The 23,652-nt window shown below is 52.1% G+C and overlaps 1 protein-coding gene across 1 annotated transcript in view; it reads left to right on the top strand.

Moving 5' to 3' along the window:
- The window catches only part of TGM6 (transglutaminase 6), a gene marked incomplete at both ends in the record, with an annotated part of 46,408 nt that overhangs the window by 5,756 nt on the left and 17,000 nt on the right, over positions 1–23,652 (top strand). The window contains 10 exons of the mRNA XM_080716430.1: positions 11,970–12,086; positions 12,654–12,706; positions 12,797–12,910; positions 14,553–14,697; positions 14,805–14,821; positions 16,467–16,612; positions 20,140–20,313; positions 21,146–21,388; positions 22,261–22,379; positions 22,811–22,939. Coding sequence (XP_080572556.1) covers positions 11,970–12,086; positions 12,654–12,706; positions 12,797–12,910; positions 14,553–14,697; positions 14,805–14,821; positions 16,467–16,612; positions 20,140–20,313; positions 21,146–21,388; positions 22,261–22,379; positions 22,811–22,939 — 1,257 coding nt within the window. The remainder of the gene's footprint in view (positions 1–11,969; positions 12,087–12,653; positions 12,707–12,796; positions 12,911–14,552; positions 14,698–14,804; positions 14,822–16,466; positions 16,613–20,139; positions 20,314–21,145; positions 21,389–22,260; positions 22,380–22,810; positions 22,940–23,652) is intronic.

The following is a 23,652-nucleotide window of genomic DNA, read 5'->3' as shown; positions in this document are numbered from 1 at the left end:
AGGAGTATCACAGGTTCAAGGACAGCCTCAGCAAGTAGTGAGACTTTCATCAACCTAGAAAGACCCCGTTTCAAAATAAAAATAAAAATAAAAAAAGCCGGGCGTGGTGGCGCACACTTGTAATCCCCGCGCTTGGGAGGCTGAGACAGGAGGATCACACGGGTTCGAAGCTAGCCTCAGCTACTTAGTGAGGCTCTCAGCAACTTAGTGAGACCCTGTTTCCAAATAAAATATTAAAAAGGTCTGGGAGTATAGCCCGGAGGTAGAAAGCCTCTGGGTTCCACCCCTAGTACCACCAAAATAAATAAATTAATTAAATAAATAAATAAATATAGGGCTGGGAGTGTAGCTCAGAGGTAGAATGCCCCTGAGTTCAATCCCCAGTGCCAAAACAAATAAATAAACTAATAAAGACTAGGATTTTTGTTTTCTTAGTTTTTTATATTCTGATTGCTATTTTAACACCAGACGCTGGCTGATTGTTAAAAATAACTTGACAAAACTTCTAGACATATATTTTATCAGAATTAACATCATAAAGAAGTTTCTCTAAGAGCGGCCCTCTGAGCCTTAGACTAATTGGTCTTCGAGCCCAATTCCCAGGTAACATCCTGGGGTTCCCTTCAGGATCACCCTGAAATCTGCAAATCTTCTATGTGGAAATTCTTGTTTCTTGTATCGCATATATTTTCTTTTTACCTGGCTCACTCCTTCTATGTTACAAAATGTCCTCTAGCAACTTCTCAAGAAAGGTTCCCTGGAGATGAGTCTTTTGACACCTCAGTATCATTATCTTTACTTTGGCACAGAGTTTAGCTGGGAATAGAAGCCTCAAATGGAAATTATTTTTCCTCCAAATTTTCTGCCTTCTCGTATGATTCTGGAGAAAACCAACTCACTTGGTTTCCCAGTCTTCAGCATGTGATCTGATGCTCATCTCTGGAAGCTTGTAGGATCTTCTCTTTGTCTCTGGTAGATTGTAAAGGCACAAGACTTGACGAGTAACTGTTCTGGAGCTTGCCATTCAGTGAGCCCTTTCAATTTGGGAACCCAGAGCTGGGCACCTTGGTGTGTACCTGGAATCCCAGCTGCCCGAGAGCTAAAGCAAGAGGCCCACTGGAGCCCAGGAGGTGGAGACCATCCTGGGAGCCATAGAGAGACCCAAGCTCAAAACAACAAAACAAAACTTTTGAAAATCATATCCTTTGGTCTTGACTCTTTCTTAAAACATTTTATTAACAATTAATTTATTGTTAATATTGATCATTAATATTTTATTAATAATATTCTCCCTCCCCTTCTCAAGATTATCTTTATTCCTCATGCCTTCTAAAATTCCTGTTGCTCCAATATTGAACCTCGTGTCTCAGCTTTCTAATTGACGTATCTTTATCATGCCTCCCTGTTTTACTTTTTACGATATTCACTGACAGATATCTCTAACTTTAGCCAGGCGTGGTGGCGCACACTTGTAATCCCAGCACTTGGGAGGCTGAAACAGGAGGATCCGTGTTCACAGCCAGCCTCAGCTACTTAGTGAGGCCCTTTGCAATCAGTGAGACCTTGTTTCAAAATAAAGAATAAAAAATAGGCCTGGAGGTGTAGCTTGGAGGTAGAATGCCTCTAAAAATATCTTTAAACAAAATTTTTTTAGCCGGGCGTGGTGACGCACTCTTGTAATCCCCGCGCTTGGGAGGCAGAGACAGGAGGATCGCGCAGGTTCGAAGCCAGCCACGCGCGCTGGCTTAGGAGACCCTGTTTCCAAATAAAAATGTAGAAATAGTTCTGGGAGTGTAGCCCAGAGGTAGAAGGGCTTCCAGGAACCCCAGTACCACCAAAAAAAAAAAAAAAAAAAAATATATATATATATATATATATATATATATATTTTAACTTTATTCTCTCATCAGTATTTTTGAGGTTTTCTATTTTTGCTATCATACTTGGAGTTTCCAAGAGCTTTTTTTGGCGTGGGTACTTCTTTCTCGCGCCCTGTTCTTGTCTCTCGGTTGCATTCCTTCTTACCCCTCTGAGGATGACAAGAAGTGTTTATTTTCCTGAAATTTCTTCTCTTCAAATAGGCTGTTTCCTCCCAGATTCCTGTGTTAGTATATTGATTCCTTCCTTTCTCTTTCATGCTATGACTTTTTTCAATGTCCAGTCATCCCCATCTGTTCACATTTAAGCGTATGGAATTCCCAAAGAGTGTTATTTGTTGACTGAGGGCTTCCTCGCAGAGCGACTGCCTCGGGCTGTTTAGCTGAGGACGTCCTGGTGCAAATAGTTTTAGGTCTTTCTTTTTGATCTGGTCAGAGGTTTTTAGCTCCTGGCTGCCAGCATGGCGGCTGAGATACGAGGACTGAGGTGGAGGGAGAGGGCTGGCATCTCAGCATCTAAGAAACAAGTGTCCTTCCTACCCCGATCTCAGGGCCACAGCCCAGCCCTCTACGGCCCTTGCTGTGCTTTGCTCAGAGACTTCCTGCTTTACTCTCTCCAGAGAATAAAGCTGCAGAATCCTGCCGGGCTGGGGAAGGAGGAGTCATTCAGCTCAGGCCGCAGAGGAGACCTGGGTCTGTTGCTTCCTAAACAGATGTTCAGTCAATTATTTTATTTAGTTACCATAAGCCCTGAACCCCAATCTCCACTTGCAGAGGTATCCATCAAATTCCCAGAGCCTCTCTTTGTGGGGATGGCGCAGTGAATGCCGGGCTGGTTTTCAGCACTGCCTGCATTGTGCCATTGTCAGGTTGATACTTTTTTTCAGATCTGCTAAATTATTTGCCAGCCATCCCTCTGCTTTCCATCTGTCAAACCCTTTTCTGCTACTACCTTCTCCCTCCTTCTCCCATCCTCATGCATTTGTGCACAGAAACTCTTTTTTTTTTTATTTTTAATTGATGCCTAACAACGGTCCAATTCAATGTGATATTTTGAAACATGCATACAATATGTAATGATCCGATCCGAGTAACTAGCACATCTGTCACCTCAAACATTTATCATGTACTTGTGTTGGGAACGAAGTCCCCCTTTCTAGCCATTTTGAAACAGACAACAAATTGCTGTCAACCCTAGCCACCTTATCAGGCTATAGAGCAGCAGAACTTCTGTGTCATTTCCGTGAGGTTTCAGGAAATGACGGGACGTGCCCAAAGTCTGGACCTGGACCTGGTCGGCCCCTTACCTCTCTGTCCTACAAAACTCTCAGTAAAGTATTGTGGGGTTTTGGTGGGGACGTTCTGGTCTGGTTTTCTGACGTGCCTGGGCTGAGCATGATCCAGTGGTGCTGGCTGGACATGAACAGGGCTGGAAGACTCTCTCCCTCCTAATTATCTCTTCTTTTCTTCCTTTCTCGTCTCCCTTGAGAATTCTTTAAGGGCAGGAGAAATTGGGAATTAGATTGTGAGAATGTTTTTTTTTTCCAGCTGACTCCACTTGAGATGTAATAAAAAAGCACTTAGGATTCAGGGGAAGAATATCATTCTCCTGACAAAATCAAATTGCTTTTTTTCGGTTTCCTAGGAAACCTTTGCTAGCAATGCCCTCTCCCAGCTCTGAGACAACACAGCTGTTTGTGGATCCATTTCTTAGCAATCGCCAATTTCTACCCTGTTACCAAAGCTAGTGTGTGTGTGTGTGTGTGGGGGGGGTCTTTCTTGTAACACTGAGTTCCTCTAAGGCTGGGGACTGTCTTACTCAACTGGACCCCCCACCCGCTTCGCCTCTCCTTCAAGTGGGTGAGTGGAGAGATTCTGAACAGGTGATGCCTGTGGCTCCCCACGCCTCTGCAGGGTCTCCTTGGCATCCGTGGGTTTTGTGGTTGACAAGCTGAAGTGTAGAATCTCGAACAAAGTGCTGACAGTCAGCAGGGCCAGAGCACAGCCACCTCCGCGCGTTTCCGCCGCGCCTGCCTGTCCCCGTCCATGGTGTCACTCGCTACGCTTTAAAGAACTGAAGCGGCTTAAAACATTTCAGCGGGGCCGGAAAGCCTGTTTGCTCTGTGCTGCCATGGCCTCTCAGCCGGCTTCTCACTAATGACACCCACAATCCCTGAGGACCACAGCGCGGAGGACGGAAGCCCCGTTTGCTCACAGGTCTGGAAGGGTTAGAGGTTTCGGCCCATGGCGAGCCTGAGTCTCCCTTGGCCACCTTCCCACGTCAGCAGAGGTCGGCTTCTCACCCCCTGGGTGGAAAGGGCGCTCCTAAAGAAGTATGTCCAGAGATCTCTGCCCGCAGCTGGGAGGAATCTTGGTGGCGAAGCCCGTTAGGCTGACTCCCGACTGTTACTACTAGTTAAGAGTTTCCTGGGCCCTTTCTTGGCAAAGCCTAGTTTATGAGCCACAAAACAAAGCAGAAAGCCTCTGAGAGCAATCAGTTCCGAGAGAGAGCCCTCTGCGCCTGGCCCCCTCCGCCCCGCCCCTGCAGCACTGAACACTTGGCCCCAGTGTATGGAGAATCCGAGGGCCACATAATAGACAAGAAATAGAGCTGCAAACGTTTCAAAACCACTCTCCTCATCACAGAATGAGTGACCCAAGAGGTGCCCAGGGAAGGGTCTAGAACCACATGGCATCCAGACACTGATGCCACGGCCGCCGGCATCTCTGTTGGCACCGGCAATCTGTCCTTGAGTGGGCACGAGGACGTCTCAGTGAGTGAATTTTGGAAGGCATGAATGAATGACTGATGGACGGATCACCCAGTGAGGAAGTCATAGGAAGGAATCCAAAGGAAAAGCCCAGTGGGCCCCGGCTCTCTGTGGCTCCACGGCAGCTCCCATGTTTGATGGGCTGCCAGATCCGTGAGGAGGCAACACCTGGACACGGGGTTGGGCAAGGCCCCCTCTTACCTCCCGGCTTGCCCCGCGGCTTCTGGCCCATGCACAGCGGGCAAGGACAGGGTCTGCAAGGATGGTACCGGGGACTCTTGCCTTCCAGCTAGGCGAGCACCTCCCTAAGAGCCTGAACTCTGGCTGCCGGGGTCACTAACCAAGGTCGTTACTGTAGGGATGAGATGATACAGAGGTGACTTAGAGCGTCCTAGTCTTTTATTAGTTGCCCGGTGACTTTGGCCAGGGTGGGAGGACCCGGTATTATCTTCATTTTATAGCTGGATCAACAGAGGCCCAGAGAGGGGAGGGACAGCCTGCCACCCGACAGCCCAGGTCCGGCTCCGATGGCGCCTTCTGACTCACCGTCTTGTGAGGATGAATCCCGAGATGAAGTCAGTGACTCCGCCACAGGGCATCTGTAGCTGCTCAGACCTTGGCTCTGCCTGCGGACAGTCAAAAGGGGCTCCCAGCCCTGGAGGGGACTGGGGTGCCCTGCAAAGCACAGATGCCCTGGATTTGACCAGCGTGTGGCCTCAGACGTCCTCCCCTGAGGTGTGGGTCAGCCCGCAGTCCTCTCTTAACAGACAGACCTGAAATCCCAGGAAGCTCTGGAGCAGCAGCGCTCGACTTGACCCTTGGAAAAGAACCGTTGAGAGCCCCAGGGCACTTGCTTAGCACTCAGAAGCTCACAAAATATTTATTCGCTCATTCGTTTAAAAAATAAGCCCATTGCATCTTGACACAAATAACACATACTTTGAAAAATAACTGAATTTCCCCCAAACCAAAGCAAATATTAGTAAAAGTTACAGCGTTTCAGGTTTTCTTAGGGTCTTTTGTGAAATTCCATCGTTGTCATTGTTTATAAATCGCTTTAAATGGAAGGTTTAATAGTGAACAGCTGGAATCTCACAGGGGCTTCTGCATTCGATTTTTTTTTTCAATATCATAGATCACGTGGCCTCCGGAAAATTCCACTCATGAGAGAACAAAAGTGAAACAGACAAACAAAAATTCTTAGCTGTGCCACAGAACTCCTCAGGAGCCTTAAGGGAGACCCCGGGTCTCCCTCTGAGAACCGCTGCTCGAGACGGAGAGTGCCTGAACTTTAATGTGACACGAGTCACTTGAGGAACTCTTTAGTGCGTTTCAGGCTCAGGGGTTGTGCTGAACAGCTTCCTGCTACTATAAAGAATATCTGAGATCATGAATGTATAAAGAGGAAAGGTTTCTCTGGCCTGTGATGAGACAGCGCGCCATGGCAGGACTATGTGGTAGAACAAAACTGCTCACTCACAGCCAGGATGTAAAAAAGGGAACGGGGCGGGGGGGCCACTCTCAATATCCCCTTCAAGGGCACCAATAACCTAAAGACCTCCCGCGAGGCCCCGCCTCTTAAAGTGTGCACCTCCCTGTAGTGCCCAGCTGGGGGCCAAGCTCTTGAACACATGGGACTTTAGGGACACTTACAATCCACACTGTAGTCAGGAGTCTGGGAAGTAAGAGCCTGCATTTCACCCAGCTGCAATCCCCCAACCCACCCACCCAAGGGTGCCAAGGCTGCTGGTTCAAGAATCACACGCTCATAGGTTCATAGCTTCCTCTCTCTGACACGTCCCACGGTGGGGCTAACAGATGTCCTGAGCCCTGGAATGTCATGGGGCCCTCTCCATTCATATAATCACGACAAATATAAATCTGACATTGAGCAAACGTCACAAAATTTTTGTTTTTTCCCCAGGTGGTAACTTTGATTTATTATTTTTTAATTATAAAATAAACCGCTCACAGTGTGCTAATGCCTTAAGCGCGTGAAGACTCGTCGTTGTTCCCAAGACAGGGACTCCTCACTGTCTCACTCCCGGAACAAGCCCCTCTCCCATCCCCCACTGCCTACTGGGGGCCCCATTTCTCTCTACCTCCCCTCAAAAGAAAGGGGTCTTTAGCACAACCTCCTCTCCATCAGGTCAGAGTTTGGTGCTGGGGGAACAGGTAGGACAGAGAGGCCCGAGGCGCTCACAGATAAGACAACTGGAGCGGATTGAACAACCCATGGCAGCGTGGGTGCATGAACAGAGAGGGGCAAGCGGAGGGGAGCTCTGAGCAGGCGAAACCGCTGGAGGCTACAGTAGCCAGGCCAGGCCTCCTGGAGGACAACACGGCCGGACTGCAGCTGCAGCACCGGCCGAGAAAATCTTTCAAGCAGAATAAGCCTGACAAATGGTGAGGTGAGGCGCGAAATAGATGAGCAGAAGCATCATGACTGGTTTCCCTTGACTTCCAACACCTTGGAAGATAAAAAGAAGAAACAGCAAATAACTGTTATTAGCTGCCTGCTGGGCACAAGTGTGTGTGTGTGTGTGTGTGTGTGTGTGTGTGTGTGTGTGTGTGTGACATGGTATTGGAGGTTGAACTCAGGGGCAATTTACCTCTGAGCTACACGCCCAGCCCTCTTGTATTGTTTATTTGGGTCTCACTAGTTGCAGAGACTGACGGCCTCGCTGAGTGGCTGAGGCTGACCACAGACCTGTGATCCTCTCGTCTCACTCTCCCGAGTACTGAGATTACAGATATGCACCCCCACGCCCGGCTTTGTTTTTTATTTTGAAATAGGGTCTTGCTAAGTTGCTGAAGCTGACTTCGCACCTGTGACCCTCCTATCTCAGCCTCCCAAATACGGGCCACCATGCCTGGCTTCGGGCACCGTCTCAAGTGCTTCACATATACTAAAATTTAATTTTTGCCACAACTTTACAAGGCACAGAGAGGCTAAATTAATTGCCAACTGGGAACTAAAGTGGCGAAGCTGGAATTTATTCCAGCACCATGGTTGAAAGCAAGTAACAGGTAACTCCTACAAACATTATTTACACATGTGCAGCACAGGTAACCCCTACAGACCCTATTTATACATTGAGAAGCTACCACATGGAAGGCACTCGTCTAAGTCCCAGACTCCTGAATCCCACTGTCCGCGGCGGCCCCCACGAGCACTTGGGATAGGAGAGCATTATTTCTGGAAATACCTTGTTCAGCATCTTTGTGGTGTGGTGAGTCTGGGGTGGCCTGGGGGTGCGGCTAAGCCTACGTGAGGCAGGGTATTCACACAGGAAAACACAGGACTCGGGGAAAGGGACTGTCTTGCAAATGGGGAGTGACAGCCGCAGTGAAGGATCTGAACTCGATCCTATAGGCAGTAAGAAACTATAGGGCATTCAGGGCAGGGATGCTAGAGAGAAGAGATTCCTTGAAAGAGACGTACACATCGAAGGAAGTCTGGCAAAAATGTGCCATAGTGTTATTATTCTTTTAAGTAATGTTTTTGAAAAGGCAAAATACCTTCTATCTTGCTGGCAAGGTGGCGCAGGCTTGTAATCCCCGCGCTTGGGAGGCGGAGACAGGAGGATCACACAAGTTCGAAGCCAGCCTCGCTGGCTTAAGAGACCCTGTTTCCAAATAAAAAATATAAAATAGGTCTGGGAGTGTAGCCCGGAGGTAGAAGGGTTCCATCCCCAGTACCACCAAAAATAAAAAAAAAAAAAAAACAACCTTCCATCCTTATGGTAAAATATTTCTAAGAGTTTAAAACTCCAGCTTCTTCCCCATTCCCGGCTTCTGTCATCTCCTTTTTTTTTTTTTCCTATTTTTGCTGTTGTTGTTGTTTGTTTGTTTTGTTTTTTGTAATACTTGGGATTAGACCCAGGGGTGTTGTTACACTTCTGAGCTACACCATCAGACCTGTGTATTTTTTTTTATTTTAAAACAATCTCACTAAGTTGCTGAGAGTCACATTAAGTTTCTATAGCTGTCCTCAAACTAGAGACCTTCCTGCATCCGCCTCCCAAATACTGAAATTACAATGTGCATCACCCACCCGGCTCCTTTTCAGCTACATCTAAGACTCTCGCCCAATATTGTTAATCCATCTTGTGTGTGTGTGTGTGTGTGTGTGTGTGTGTGTGTGTGTGTGTGGTACTGGGGATGGAACCCAGGGGCCTTCTACCTCCAGGTTATACTCCCAGACCTATTTTTTTATATTTTATTTGGAAACAGGGTATCTTAAGCCAGCTGAGGCTGGCTTCAAACCTATGTAATGCTCCTGTCTCAGCCTCCCAAGCACGGGGATTACAAGCGTGCACCACCACGCCAGGCAATCCATCTTATTTTGAATGACTGCATTATTATTTTAGTGTATGAATATGTTGTCATTTAGCCCATTGATGGAGACCTGTATATCTTCATCTTTCTGTTATAATCAATGTTTTTATTTTTTTTGTGTGTGTGGTACTGGGGGGCTTTCTACCTCCAGGCTATACTCCCAAATCTATTTTATATTTTATTTGGAAACAGGGTCTCACTAAGTTGCTGAGGCTGGCTTTGAACCTGTGCGATCCTCCTGTCTCAGCCTCTCAAGCACTGGGGTTACAAAAGTGCGCCACCACGCCTGGCATAATCAATGTTTTAATAAATACTCTTGTATACATAAGTCTTTAGACACGAGTGTGGATCCACGGCTCAGATGAATTCCTACAGGTAAAACGTTACTATGAAGGAAAGCCAGAAGTGGTGGCACACATCTGTAATCCCAGTACTTGGGAGGCTGCAAAAGGAAGATTGCAGGTTTGAGGCCGCCCTCAGCAACTTAGCAAGGCTCTCGGCAGCCTACTGAGACCCTGTTTCAAAATAAAAAAAGGCTGGGAGTATAGCTCAGAGGTAGAACATCCCTGGCTTCTATTTCCAGTACCACAAAAAAATAAATAAATAAAAGAGAAATTCTTCCACCAAAGAAATATCCCAAAATACAGGCACAGAATTATTACATTACTTTATTAGGGCAGAAAACTGGAAACAACCTAGACTCCCATCAATTTGGGAAGGGTTAGCTACATCACATAAATTCAGATGATGGTAATAATGACAGCGCAGAGCTGCCACCTGTGATCTGAAATGGGCCGTGGCCTGTGATTAAGGGGGCAGGGCGGCTTACAAAACTCGCTGCTTGGTGTCATTCGATTTATGTGAATTGTTTTACACGTGTGCAGCTTTCTTCTTTCTCTGTATTGCTTGAGTTTTCCATAGGCATGTGTACTATCTTTATAGGCAGAGGAACGATTAAACTGTTTCCAAGACATCTGAGTACTCCATAGACACGGAGTAATGTAATCTGTGGTGCGCCCCTGCCCGGCAGGCCTGGGCTCAGGTGTTTACCTCGGGTACCAGCGCTGCCCCTGGTCCCTGGCTCGTTCACCATCTCTAGCCTGATTATTTAGAATCAGAGAATGCTGGAACCCTAAAACCTACCTCATTCCTTATTTCTCCTGTGAAACAAAGGAACCAGAGAAGGTAAATATGTACCGAGGGTCACACAGCCAATTTGGCCCAGACCCTGGGTTCTACCACCAAGCTACACTGCTCTCCTCTCCCTCTGCGTCTGAACTGTTGTCTGGGGTTGAGGAAGACAGTGATTTTGAATACCTCATCTTCTGGAAGACCCTGTCCAGGCAAACCCAGGATGAAACATGAAAGGGCCCTAAATAAGGCTGTCATTAGTGGGGAGGAGCCTGACCCTGCACGAGCAGAAGAGCAACTTTATGAGGGCCTGGGTCTGCCCCGCCGCCGAGGCAGGAGGCTGCGGGGCATTCGGGAGGCAGCCGCCCTGGGCTGGTGCCAGACGTCAGTAATTAGAAGGCAACGCGGGCCTGCAAAGAGCCCATTAAATAGGTTTGCTTTACATCAAGTAGAACTCAACCTCTCTGCCACTTTCTATAAGAAATCCAACCACATTATAAAAAAAAAAAACCTTTGGGTTTTATCCACTCTCCTGAATAAACATTCCAGTGATCCCAGGGAACGGTCAGGTCCCATGACCCCAGCACAAGGCCCCCCACTTGCCCTCCTACCTCAGATTCTGCCTCCTCTCTCTTTCCTATCCTCTCTGGCCCGGCCCACACCCAGATCCCCAAAGCCCAAAGCCACACATCAAAGCATTTTCTTAACAAAGTGGAACTTGCTGGCCATGTCCAAGAAAATAAAATTCCCTCTATATAAGTAGACAGATTGTGTGTGTTTGTGTCTGTATGTGTGTGTGGCGGGGGGGTGGGGGTGGGTACTAGGGATGAAACCCAGGGGCATTCTACCTCCAAGCTATATCCCCAGCCCTATTTTTTTTTTTTTTTTTGGTGGTACTGGGGTTCCTGGAAGCCCTCCTTCCTCCGGGCTACACTCCCAGACCTATTTTTATATTTTTGAAACAGGGTCTCTTACTCCAGCACGGCTGGCTTCGAACCTGCGCGATCCTCCTGTCTCCGCCTCCCAAGCGCGGGGACTACAAGCGTGCGCCACCACGCCCGGCCCCAGCCCTATTTTTTATTCTTTATTTTGAAACAGGGTCTCACTGAGTTGCAGAGGGCCTCACTAAGTAGTAGCTGAGGCTGGCCGCGAACCGTAATCCTCGGGTCTCAGCCTCCCAAATGCTGGAATTACAAGCGTGTGTCACCACGCCCAGCCACAGAAGACTTTTTTTTTTTTTTTTCCAGTACTGGGGTGGAACTCAGGGGCATTGTACCTCTGAGCTACACCCCAATTCCTTTTTTTTTTTTAAACAGGGTCTCACTGAGTTGTGAAGGGCCTTGCTAAAAGCTGAGGCTGTAGATCAAGGTGACCTGTAATTCTCCCATCTCCGCCTGGGAGATCTGGGATTACACACGTGCGCCACCACACCCGGCTCCACTGAAGATTTTTGAGATCTGTAAGGTCAAAGATTTTGAGCCCAGAAATGTAGGCATTGAGCTAGAGCAAGTGACCCTAAGGAAGAATTTAATCCCATCTCCAGGATACAGCCAGAGACCCCCAAGTTCTGCAAGGGGAGAGGGCTTGCCCAAGACCAGGGCACATCACAGCTGCCACCCTGCTAAGCACCAGGCTGGGGCCAGCTCTTGGGCTCAGGACAGAGGAGTCTGGCGCTGGGAGCAAGAGCTGCTTCTTGGTTCCATCCTCCCGAGAGTCTAGGTGGCTCTCAAGCCGGGCAGGTGCGTGGTGAAAGGGAGGCCCTGAAAGATTCGCAGAGGCGGCCGGCCCTGGGAAGTCCAGGGGACGTGTACCCCGGGCGGGCAGGACGCCTGACCTCACTGTCGTTCAGCCTCAAAGCTCAGAGGTGCCAACTGGAACACTGGCGGACACAGGCTCCGTGGAATGGTCCAGCTCCCAGGTTATGGGTGATGGTGAGGGCGTGCAGTGGCCACGCGGGGAGGGCCAGGTGAGTCAGGGTCCCCGAGCGTCCAGCCCACCCAGGAGATCTCTTCATCACTCCCTCAGTGGTCCCAGGCAGGGGAGACAGCCTTCACTTTCCCAGGGCTCAGGAAGGACTTCTGACCTGGCTGGGTCACAGAGAAAAGATGGGCCTCGATCCTGGTGTGAGCTCAAGTGTTCCTCTGGGTGTGAGCTCAAGCCTGTCCATGGGAGGGAGCTCAAGTGTGCAGAGGCCGGGGCATATCCTCACGAGACCACGGCCTGTGCCTCAGAAGGGGCCTACAGAGAAGCGAGGAGCTGTGTTCCCCGGAATCTCCTCGCCTCCCCCAGGAGAACAGACAGCCCTGGACCAGGCGCCCTGACCTGGCTCCGGTCCCCACTCTGCAGCTTACAACCATGTCCCTCTGAGCTCCCGTTTCTCATCCGAGGGTTTTGTGAGGAGTAAGAATGGCTGACCATAAACTCCAGCCCTCCCTCCATCCCTCTGCCTCTGGTCTGCTTCTCATCAGCCTGAGGACCCAGTGAGGGCCTCAGTTTCCCCTGACAGTCCGGCTCTCAGCTCCGTGTCTGGAAGGGCTCCCGTCTGGATGTTCACCCACACCGGACACGGTCTAGGTGCAAGCCAAGGTAATTACTGGTGATTATGTGGCTCGTAGGTGTCGCTCTGGGCCGGGGAGGGCCACGCCTCTTCCTTTGAATTCTGCCTTTCCTGCCTAGGAGTGTCCTGAGGTTTTCCTCCTTAATGTGGGTCTGGCAGCTGCAGCGACACACCGTCCTGAGGTCCCCCACACCACCGCCGAGGCAAGGAGTGCGTCCGTCTGCGTATGGCAGGTGAGTGGGCTGAGCCTGGGGACCTCAGGGCCCGAGGGCTCCTGAAAGGAGCCTCCAGGAACGTCTGCGGGTTGAAACTTTGATCATCATTTGTTAGGATTTTAAAGCCAGGGTTAGTCCATACGTGATTACTGCCTTGGGTTCATCAGAAAATGGAGAGGCCCCAGGTCCCAGCAAGTCCACACAGAGGGTGGGCAGGGGCCAGCGTCCACACTCGCCTGGCTGAGGAGGCAGGAGCAGAAAGGCTGGCGAGGGCAGATCCCAGGTCCTCTCCCCGCATTGCACGTGGTGTGGCTCCAGGGACGTTTCTAGGCAGAGATGGGGATGCTGATGCAGACAGGAAGGAGAAAGAGCCTTAGGGACCGCATCTTCTCCTGATCCCTGCCCCCAAGCACGCCAGGGCAGGAGCAACTCTGTCCCAAGACTAAAGAGCTGCACAGGACATTGAGGAAGAGAATGTCGCCCTTGGTACCTGTGTCTTCTCATCTGTAAAATGGGAACTACATATAAACTCTCCCAGAAGGCCTAAGTGGACCCAGAGTTCTCCACCACACAACGTCTCAGGTGGGAGCTTGTAAACAGTAGACTCAGAAAATGTGTCCCGGGGCCCCCGTATACTAGTGACAAAGTCCCCTCCACCCACCTGCCGGGGACGTGTCCATTGGATTATGGGGTCCAGTGAGGAGCCCGTCAGCAGGACCAGGGACCAGTACACTCGCAATGTTACTGTTCCCACCTGTGACCGTCAGTCGTTCAGCACCACATGGCAGTTATGTGTATAAGCAACCCTTAAGGGTATAAGCAACCCTTGTTGGTTGGCTGGTGGGTTAGTTGGCTGGTGGGTTGGTGGGTTGGTGAGTTGGTTGGTTGGTGGATTGGTTGGTTGTTGGATGGTTGACTAGTTGGTTGGTACTGGGGATTGAACCCAAGGGCATTCTACCTCCAAGCTACACCTCCAGCCCTTTTTATTTTGAAACGAGGCTGTTCTGGGTTGCGAGAGGCTCACTAGTGCTGAGGCTGGTCTCAGACCTGTGATCCTCTTGTCTCAGCCTCTCAAGTACTGGAACTACAGGCGGGTGTCACCACAACCCAGCCTCTCTTATTACTTTCAAAGGCAGGTGTTTTAATTTCCTCGTCCTATTTCAACTTCCTCTTCACATTTTCTCCTGGCGTTTGCAACACTACTGGGCCTCCAGACCCATCTGGCTCTGGGGATGGATGTGCTCGCCTGAGGGCTGGGGCGCTTACCCTGTGAGCTGTGCTGGGGAGGAGACAGGCTTTGCTCCCGCCGGGATCTGATGACCCCTCTGCCCTAAACATCCGATATAGTATTGATCTTCAACCTGGCAGCACCACGTTTAATCGCTGAGGAAGGAGGAAATTCGGTGAATAGGGTTCCGATGTCAGGTCTGTAACTAATTTGGTGGGCAACCTCTCCTTTCTCTAAGTCTCAACGACTGCATCTGTAAAATGTTGGGGTCTGATCCATTGTGCCTAACATATAAACTGACGATTTATTGAAGTCAATTGCCCAATTTTTCAGGGTCTCCCTGGCTTCTTGGGAGGACCTGCTCCTCATAGCAGCAGACCATACCTGCTATTTGCACTGTGCATAAGTAAATGGGCTACCAGATCCTGACAGAGAGCACATCCCCCAGTGGGAGTCCCTTCTCTTCCCCTCCTTCACTCTGTCCCTGGTAGACATCACCAGTGGTCCCTGGAGCCTGGATGTGGCCTTGGAACTCACCCCAACGAAGTTCTTCAATAGTCCCTACCAGTTGAACTCTGTTAGCAAATAAATAGGATCCTTTTGACCTTACTGAATTCCAATAATCTTTCAGCTCTGAAATGCTAAGAAGTGAGCGGAATACTGTGTGGGGTTGGCTCTGGGTAGGGCATCGGCGGGAGCTGGTGAGTCACCGTGTATCGGTGAGAGAGAGGCCAGCAGCTTCCAACAGGCCCAGGAAGGAAAGGGAGATTGGGCAGTGGCCCCAGGAAGGCCCCGGGCAACTCCCCAATTAATCACTTAGCTCTGGAGCTCAGGCGCCCGTGATGCATGTACTAAGGACAGAGTCATAATAGGGCCCATTAAAAACCAATTACACCCAGTCCAGAGTCCGGGTGATGTTGCTGGTTTCAGCAGAGCGTCCTGGGCTCAGCCTCACTGTGGACCAGGTCTGGGCTGGCACGGAGAGCTGGAGTGAGCCAGGGCAGGGGCAGGGACGGCAGTGGAGAGTGAATGGGTGAAAGGAATCCACACAGGGACCCTTCCTTCTGTCTTGGGCCAAGCTCTGAGGTCTGCGCACCTGCAGTGGAGCGGGAGAGGAGGGATGGAGCTGGTAGGGACCGGAGCGGCAGTTAGGGTCCACCTGGTCAGTTTAAATGCCAGCAGAGCATTTGAAGATTTGATGGCTACAGAGCCAGGGAAATAACTCATGCAAAACAGAGAGTTCCCTTCCCCGTTTCCGAGCCTCAGTTTCCCTACAGCAAGGGGATTGAACAGGATGAGCCAAAATAAATGTTCTGAAGCTGCTGGAGCCATGTTGTGACCTATGCAAGAAGTAAAGAGGAAGAGAAGAAAAGCAATGCGTGGGGATCAGGGATGGGAGGCCAGTGACGGGGAGCTTGGAGGAGGGCGGTGCCATAGAGACCCATCTCTTAAGCTGGCACATGTGGGCCCCGCACAGGACCCTCCCCAGATGGGGCCTGCGGTGCTGCCGAGTTTGCTAGTGGATTCTCCTTCCGCTTCCAGCCTCAGGATTCCCTGGTTTGGACGGTGGTTTTATCATTGCCCGACTTGTAATCGTTCACTCATTTAATCTTCCTCAAAACCCCACGGGAAGCCAGATTGATTGCCACGGGTCAGGGAAAGAAATCTGAACCTCAGCGAGGGCCAGTAACTTACGCAGAGCCACGCAGGCCGTGAGGAGCCGTCCAGGACGGCCTTAACTGGCAGGACCCTGGGACGGCGGCCAAGCGGCCTCGTGTGAACACCGCTGAGAGAAATGGGATTGAAACGCGCTCACTGCGGTCTGTCCTGTGCCGGGTCCTGCTTTGGGCTTCATTTAATCCTCCTTTCCTTGTGGCTGTGCAGCATGGAAAGGCAGGCCGAGAGAAGGTGGGGAGAGGAGAGGCAAAGGGGATAAAGAGGGAGGTCCGCGGGGCTGGGCGAAGGGCCGGGGCGACGCACCCGTCCCTCTCCCCTCAGGCCTCAGTGTACTGGGAACCAGAGGAGGCCCGGGTATCAGGGGGCCCCTGGGGTCTCAGAGGCACTAGCTGAAGCAAACCGCAGGCTTTCCAAACCATAAGCATCCTTCTGGATCATTCCACAGATGGGACAACCGAGGCCGGGAAAGAGGAAGCAGCTCCCCCGGGGTCCCCCAGGAATCGACCCCTGCATCAGAGCCCTCCTCCCCGCCCCAGGACTCTGAGAGAGAAGGAAGTTAGGAAGGGAGGGCAGGTTTTGGAATGTGACAGCTCGAGAGGGAGGGATTATGGGGCGGGGAGGGTGTGGGCGGCTGACTGGCCGGGTGCTGATCCTCTGGGTGGGTGCCAGTCCTCAGGGGTGGGCCCAGGACGCCAGTGAACTTCAGTTCCCGAGACATACCCAGCCAAGGGATGGGGAGACATGCTCGCGGAGCCCCGAGCCAGACTCTGACAGCCCGGAGGAGGCGTGCCAGGCCTCGCTTCATGGAGTTCTCGGTCAGCAGAGGAGAGACAGGGGCCAGCAGTAACTGTAACAGGGCGTCCCTGGTCACAGAGCAGCACAGACGCCTCCGTCTCAGCAGCAGAATCGGAGCTGAGCCCACGGGGAGGGAAAACCGAGCTTACATTGACAGAGTCGGGAAACCACGCCGTGGGCACATCTGTGTCCTCAGCGAGGGCTGCCCCGACGTGTAGATCTCCTCCTCTGCGCTCATAGGTCTCACTGTGGTCTCAGAGCGCCGGGAAGGACATTGGTTAGCTCTGGTTGCTTGTCCCCTTCAGAATCCTGGAGCCCCAGCCCTGACCAGCAGCCCACAAGCGGTGGGTCAGGAGGGTGTGACACTGATGGGCGTGGTCACTCTGATCAGCAATCGGATCACGGATCACGCAGGGACTAGGACAGCGACCCTCTGAATTATGGGGCAGGGGACGGCAGGTCAGGGGTAATAGGTTATATCTCCTCGAAACCAGCGAGGAGCGAAGGCTTCCAAGAGGTATGTTCTTTGGGGGTGACGGGAGAGCAGAGCAGAGACAAACGGGGGAGACGTTGCAAGAAAAAAAGAGCTTGGTTTAACAAAAGGAAGGACTTTCGAATACTCGGGCAGTGGATAAGCCATCTCTCCTAGGTTGGAGAACTAAGACCACAATCGGGTAGCTACCAAGAATCCAGCTGAGAGAATCTGACCCTGGGCAGGAAGTTACAAGAGAGATGGTCTCTGAAACTCGAGGATAACAAGGATAATAACAGTTCTGACTCATCCCACCCCCTCTCGCCTGTCTAAAGACACAGATGCCTCCGGCGGTGAGGGGAGCAGGTCCAGGCTGTGGCGGCAAAGAAGCCTCAGGGCTTGAACCCATGACCTGGGGGCCAGGAGCCCTCATCACACCCCAAACCCCTTGCATCCAGCCCTGGGGCATGCCGGGCAGAGGTAATTACCACCCAAGCACGTCACCCCGGCTCCTGACTCACCTCAGTAAACAGCAACGTCCTGTTATGGCCGATGCCCACTTCATGTGAAGCAGCTCGCAATTCGTGGCCAGGATCCCACGCGTCCCCAGGCAGGAAGCCCCTTTCTTTCCCTTGTATCAACTAGTCAGTCGACGGAGCCCTGGGCCCCAGACGGCTCTTCCAGTTCTGTCCATCTTAGACCCGACAATTCCATGTACAAGTACATGGAGGTCCTGGCCTGTCCCTGCAGACTACACAGAGGCCACCTAAGCTCCAAGCTCTGGGCTTCAGAGGCCTGCGCCTGCCCGAGACCTACGGGGGTCAACTCTGAAAGCTTCAGTCCTACCTCCCAGTGCAACCGGCGGGTCCCTGGCGCTGCCATTCCGCATCCTGCCACCTGAGGCCGCTGTTGAACACTGGCCCTGTGCAGGGGCGTTCACTTACCCTCTCTGGGGCTGCCAAAGCTCCCGCTCTCTGGACACCTGTGTAGCCCTGTGCGTTCCAGCTCACACGCGCAGTCATCATCCCCAAATCACAATGCCAGACTGGGGCTTTCAGCCAAGGCTTAAACTAATCCCTTCCGTGAATCTCCCATAGCACCAGCCCAGCCAACTCACAAACAGAGATCAATTAGGAGACTGCTGCAGATTAGACCAGAGACAGACAGGGCTCTCTCTGTTACTATTATCTATGCTGTGCGCCAAACCACCCCAGCACTTGGGCTGAAGACAGCCAACAGCCATTTTCTTGCTTAGGAACCTGCAGTTTGGACCGAGCTCAACGGGGACAGCCTGTCTCTGTGTTTTGGTGTTGGCCAGGGCAGCTTGACTGAGGGCTGGGGATCTGCTTGCAAGGTGTTCTCTCCCAGGGCTGCCCAGCCGGCGCTGCCTGTCGCTGGGAGAGCAGCGGCTGGAGGTTGGAAGCCTTGGTTCCCTTCCTGTGGGCTCCTCCTTGGGCTATTTGGGCTTCTTTGTGGCATGGTGGCTGGGTTTCCAAGAACCAGCTGCTCAAGAGAGCCAGGAAGAAGCTGTATCAACCTTCATGATCTGGTCTTGATAGCTATAGCAGATCATTCTGTTTCGGCCACAGGTCTTTCAGATTCGAGGGATGGGACTAGATAGCCTATTTCTCGATGAGAGAAGCGTCAACATCATATTGTAATGGAGTTTGCGGGGCGGGTGATATTATTGCAACCATCTGTAGAAATATAGTCTGCCCCACTCCCTTCACAGAAAGAGTCTATGAAGATGCTATAGTATTTGTTTATTTATTTTTATTTATTTTTTTGTGTGTGTGTGGTACTGGGGATGGAACCCTTCTACCTCCGGGCTACACTCCCAGACCTATTTTTATATTTTTTATTTGGAAACAGGGTCTCTTAAGCCAGCAAGGCTGGCTTTGAACCTGCACAATCCTCCTGTCTCTGCCTCCCAAGCACAGGGATTACAAGCGTGCGCCACCGTGCCTGCCAATGCTAGGTAGGGTATTTATTTATTTTATTTTATTTATTTATTTTTTAATTTATTTTATTTTATTTTTTTATTTTTTTATTTATTTTATTTTTTTTTTTTGGTCGTACTGGGGTTCCTGGAAGCCCTTCTATCTCCGGGCTACACTCCCAGACCTATTTTATATTTTTGTGTGGAAACAGGGTTCGAAGCATGGCTGGCTTCGAACCTGCGCGATCCTCCTGTCTCTGCCTCCCAAGCACAGGGATTACAAGCATGCGCCACCATGCCCGGCCTATTGCTAGGATATTTAAAAGCTGAGCATTTTGGATGGCTCTCTCTAGACTTTGGTCCAGATGTGGTAAAAAAATCGAGGTGCCTTGCAGACCTGCTCCCAGCTAAAGGCAGACCACAGTTGGCCCCTGGTTTCAGCTTTCACACTATAAACGGATGCCATTTCATGGTCCATTTAAAACCACGAATCTTTGTCTAGTCAGTTTGAATTTTTGTTGTTGCTGTTGTTTGCAATTTTTGTTGATGATTTTACTGTTTAAAATAGCAAAATGGTGAAGTGCCGTCTCGTGTTCAAAAGGGCAAAAAGTCCAGGATGTACCTTATAGAGGAAATAAATACGGAATAAACTTCATGCTGGTACAAGTTATAGAGCTACTGGCAAAATGAGTTCAATATTAACCAGTCTACAATAAACGTTAACGGAGGTGTCTTTAGGCAAAATCACACATACAACAGTTAGAGGCTGATGGGTTGGTGAACAGGTTGTAACCAGAGGCTCACAGGAACCTAACCTTGTATTTTCTGTAACAACTACAGTTCGGTCCTCACTGATTCAGGGGCTTTCTAGACCGTAAGTACTGTGAATAATGAGAGTCAGTGTGATAAGTAGGGCTGTGGCACACCTCTATAGTCCCAACTACCTGGGAGGCTGAGGCAGGACAACACTTGACCCCACAGGTTCAAGACCAACCTGGGCAACCTGGTGAGACCCTGTCTCAAATAAATAAATAAGTGGCCGGATGAACCCACAACCGGCAGGACTAAGTGAGCGGGCACACAGCCAGGCCTGGGCCAAAAGGTTCTATTCATCTTCCTGTCCTCTCCCTGCTCAGGGGTCAGAGTCATCAAGGTGGACTGGCAGCGCTCACAGAATGGCGTCGCACACCACACGCAGGAGTACCCTTGCCCTGAGCTGGTGGTGCGCAGGGGCCAGCCGTTCAGCCTCAGGGTGGATCTGAGCGGAGATGTGGACAGCGAGGAGGCCCTCGTCTTCACGGTGCAGACAGGTAGCCGGGCTCATTGGCGCCCCTGCTGGACTGAGGTTGGAGAGCCCTGCCCTGTGTCCTGAGAGCCTGTGGCCAGCAGCCCAGGCTTTAGGGGGAAGCAAAGGGGGGAGCCTTGAACTCTCAAAGCTTCTGATAATTGTTCCTTCGGACAACTGAGAGGCGCTGCCGACAGACAGTGGGATGGGTGCTGGGGTAAATGGGGGCAAAGAAAACACGGCCCGACCGCAGGGACCAGGCTCTCTTTAGGAATAAAACGTGGAAGGAGGCGTCTGATCGGGGAGAGAGCCCACAGGAGTCAGAAAGCCCACCTCCCTCCAGGCGAGGGGCTTTTATGGCGCCAGGCAAGGAGGGCATACAGGAGCAGTCGTGTAGGTCGCTGGCTGGTGCGCTGGTGGCCAGGTCATCTCGGGGCAGGGCAGTGGCCAGGGGCGTTTCTCTGTCTTTGCTCCTTTGTTTTGGGTCTCCTCTGGCATGACCTCATGGCCAGGCCTCACAGTCAGGTCTCATAGTCAGACCTCACGGCGCCCACAACGGGTGAGATGGCGTCTCTGCAGGCACTTGGGTACCCAAGCTTTCCTTTCGTGTCTTGGCCGGCCGTAAGGCAGGCTTTGGTGCCTACGGGCGCTCACTCTCATTGGCCTGGGAAGTGTCTGGGAGTCAGGACAGCGGAGGTGTCCCGCTCTGCCCCTGGCCTTCTATGCGGGGCCAGGCCCTCCCCCCAGCCTCCCACCCAGCATTTCAGGGGTGAAGCGGGGCGTCCACGCCCTTTGCCCTGCTCTAAAGCTGGGTTTCCTAGGGGCGGGGTCTCCTGACTCCCTGTTGTCTCTGCCAGGGCCCCGGGCATCCGAGGACCTCCACACCAAAGCTGTGTTCCAGACAGCGGAGCAGGACGCGGCCGGGGCCTGGGCAGCGGTGAAGGAGGCGCACTCGGGGAGCACCATGACCGTGAGTCTCACCAGCCCTCCCGACGCCGTCATCGGCCGCTACCTGCTGAGCGCCAGGCCTTCCTCTCGCCGGAAACACAGTGACCGGAAGCTGGGAGAGTTTATTCTTCTTTTCAACCCATGGTGCCCAGGTAGGAGCTCCCGAGTCCAAGGCAGAGGCGGGAAGCGGGTTAAGAAACAGGAAGGTAGCCGGGCGTGGGGGCGCACGCCTGGAATCCCAGCATTCAGGAGGCTGAGACTGGAGGATCGCACGCCTGGAATCCCAGCATTCAGGAGGCTGAGACTGGAGGATCGCGGTTCGAGGCCAGCCTCAGCAACTTTGTGATGCCCTTTGCAACTCAGTGAGACTCTATTTCAAAATGAAGAATAAAAAATAAAAAATAGCTGGGAGGTAGAATGCCACTGGGTTCCATCCCCAGTACCGCAAAAACAAAGAAAGAAAAGGGAGGTGAATACAAAGGGTGTGAAGAGCGTGGCGCCGGCAGAGGTGGGCACAGTGAGGAAGCCCTGGTCTCTGATGTCAGGGTGGGACAGGGATGGGGCCTGATGCACAGGAGAGGCCGGAGCAGGAAGAGCCAGGGATGGCGAGTCAGGCAGCCCCGGTTCAGCGCCAGCTCTGCCAAATTGCTTTCTTCTGTAAGCTTTGCTTTCTGCATCTATGATCCAGGAATAATAACGGTCTAGCTTTGGGGGATATAGCGGGACTCAGAGCCAATCTCGGCAAGTCCAAAGCCTCAGTATTCTCATTAATGTTTAAGAAATACGACGCTGTACTGGCATCAAAGAGGGCTACCCAAGTGTCAGGACCCCTCAGTCCTTCGGTCGTGGGCCGACGAGGGCTGGTCCCGATGGGCAAAGGCTGCTCAGGAAGGATGCGGCCCGGCAGGGAGCTCCGGAGCCCCTCCTGCCCCCATCGGCCTCCTGCTGCAGATCCCACTGCAACCCTTCCCGGGCCGGCAGGGCCAGAGCCCCAGCCCACACCAGCCCGACGGCTGCTTTTCAGAGGACGATGTGTTTCTGGCCTCAGAGGAGGAGAGGCAGGAGTACGTTCTCAATGACAGCGGCATCATATTCCGAGGCGTGGAGCAGCACATCCGAGCCCAGGGCTGGAACTACGGGCAGGTCTCCATGGGCACGCCGGGGCGTGGGCCGGGCGTGGGCAAAGCCGTCCCAGGACCAATCCTGTCCTCTCACTTGTCCCAGGAGGGGCGAGATGGGCGGGCTCTCAGAAGGTGTAGACCAAAGGGGCGCGTCAGGAAGGCAGACGTGGCTGCAAAAGCCCCCGCTCCCGTGCCGTTACTGTGGGTAGTGAGGAGTTACTTACTGGAGGCTGTTGAACAGGGGAGGGACATGGTTAAGGTCTGATTTCCGGTTCCCCAGCTAACCCTGTGAGGAAGGTTTCCGAGGCTTGGGGAGGCTCTGTGACATCCCTGGGGGTGGGGTGAGGGCACACTCCTCTGCACGGACAGCAGTGTCTGATGAGAAGGGGTCGTGGGAGCGCCTGTAATATGGGTGGGGCTCCAGCCTCTAAACACAGCCTCTCCGGGGAGCAGTTTGAGGAGGACATCCTGGACATCTGCCTCTCCATCCTGGACCGAAGCCCCAGTCACCAGAAGAAACCAACCATCGACGTGTCCCAGCGCCACGACCCCATCTACGTCACCAGGGTCATCAGCGCCATGGTGAGGGGCCCCTGCCATCCCTGCATGGAGACGCCTTCGAGGGTCTCCAGGCCACCTCGGGCCACCGCCGAGGATCCTTTCCACGTCGCCCCTTGTTTTAATTCTCCATTGCTGCGTGACCAGCCCCCGCCAACTCAGTGGCCTAAAACACCCTGTATGGTGTCTACGGTTCTGTAGATTGGGGATGGGCGGGACACCACGGGCTGGCTGGCTTCAGCCCCAGGATGCTTCCGCTGGGGGTTCTGGATGGCTGCAGACGTCCAAGCGGTTTGATGGATCATATATCTGGGAACTTGGTACCAGTGCCGGGGTTCCTCGTGTCCCACCCACGCCATTCTGCTGGAGCAAGAAAGTCTAAGATGGCGTCCACACTCTCACACCATGGCCCTGGTGTGTGTGTGGGGCAACAGCAAAGGCGACCCCATCATTATACTTCGAAGTGGAAGCTGTCCATCTTCAAGGGCCGGGCCTGGAAACCATAGTTGGTGGTCAGCCCAGTCCCAGGGCAGCTCAGACTCGAGGGGTCAGGCACAGCCCTCACCCTCCGCGGGAGGAGGGCCAGCCTCAGTGGGCCACATGACCCAGGTCCTGCAGAGCAGAGAGCCAGCCGGCCGCCGGCATGACCTGTCTCGCAGGTGCCCGGTCAGTGGGTGGAGATTCCCAAACTTTACTCCTCATAATGAATGCTTTCAATTCCTCAAGACCTCAGAGAG

This window comes from Muscardinus avellanarius (genome assembly GCF_963383645.1).
Source record: "Muscardinus avellanarius genome assembly, chromosome: 19".
Lineage (NCBI taxonomy): Eukaryota > Metazoa > Chordata > Mammalia > Rodentia > Gliridae > Muscardinus > Muscardinus avellanarius.
This window is presented reverse-complemented; position numbering and strand designations above follow the sequence as displayed.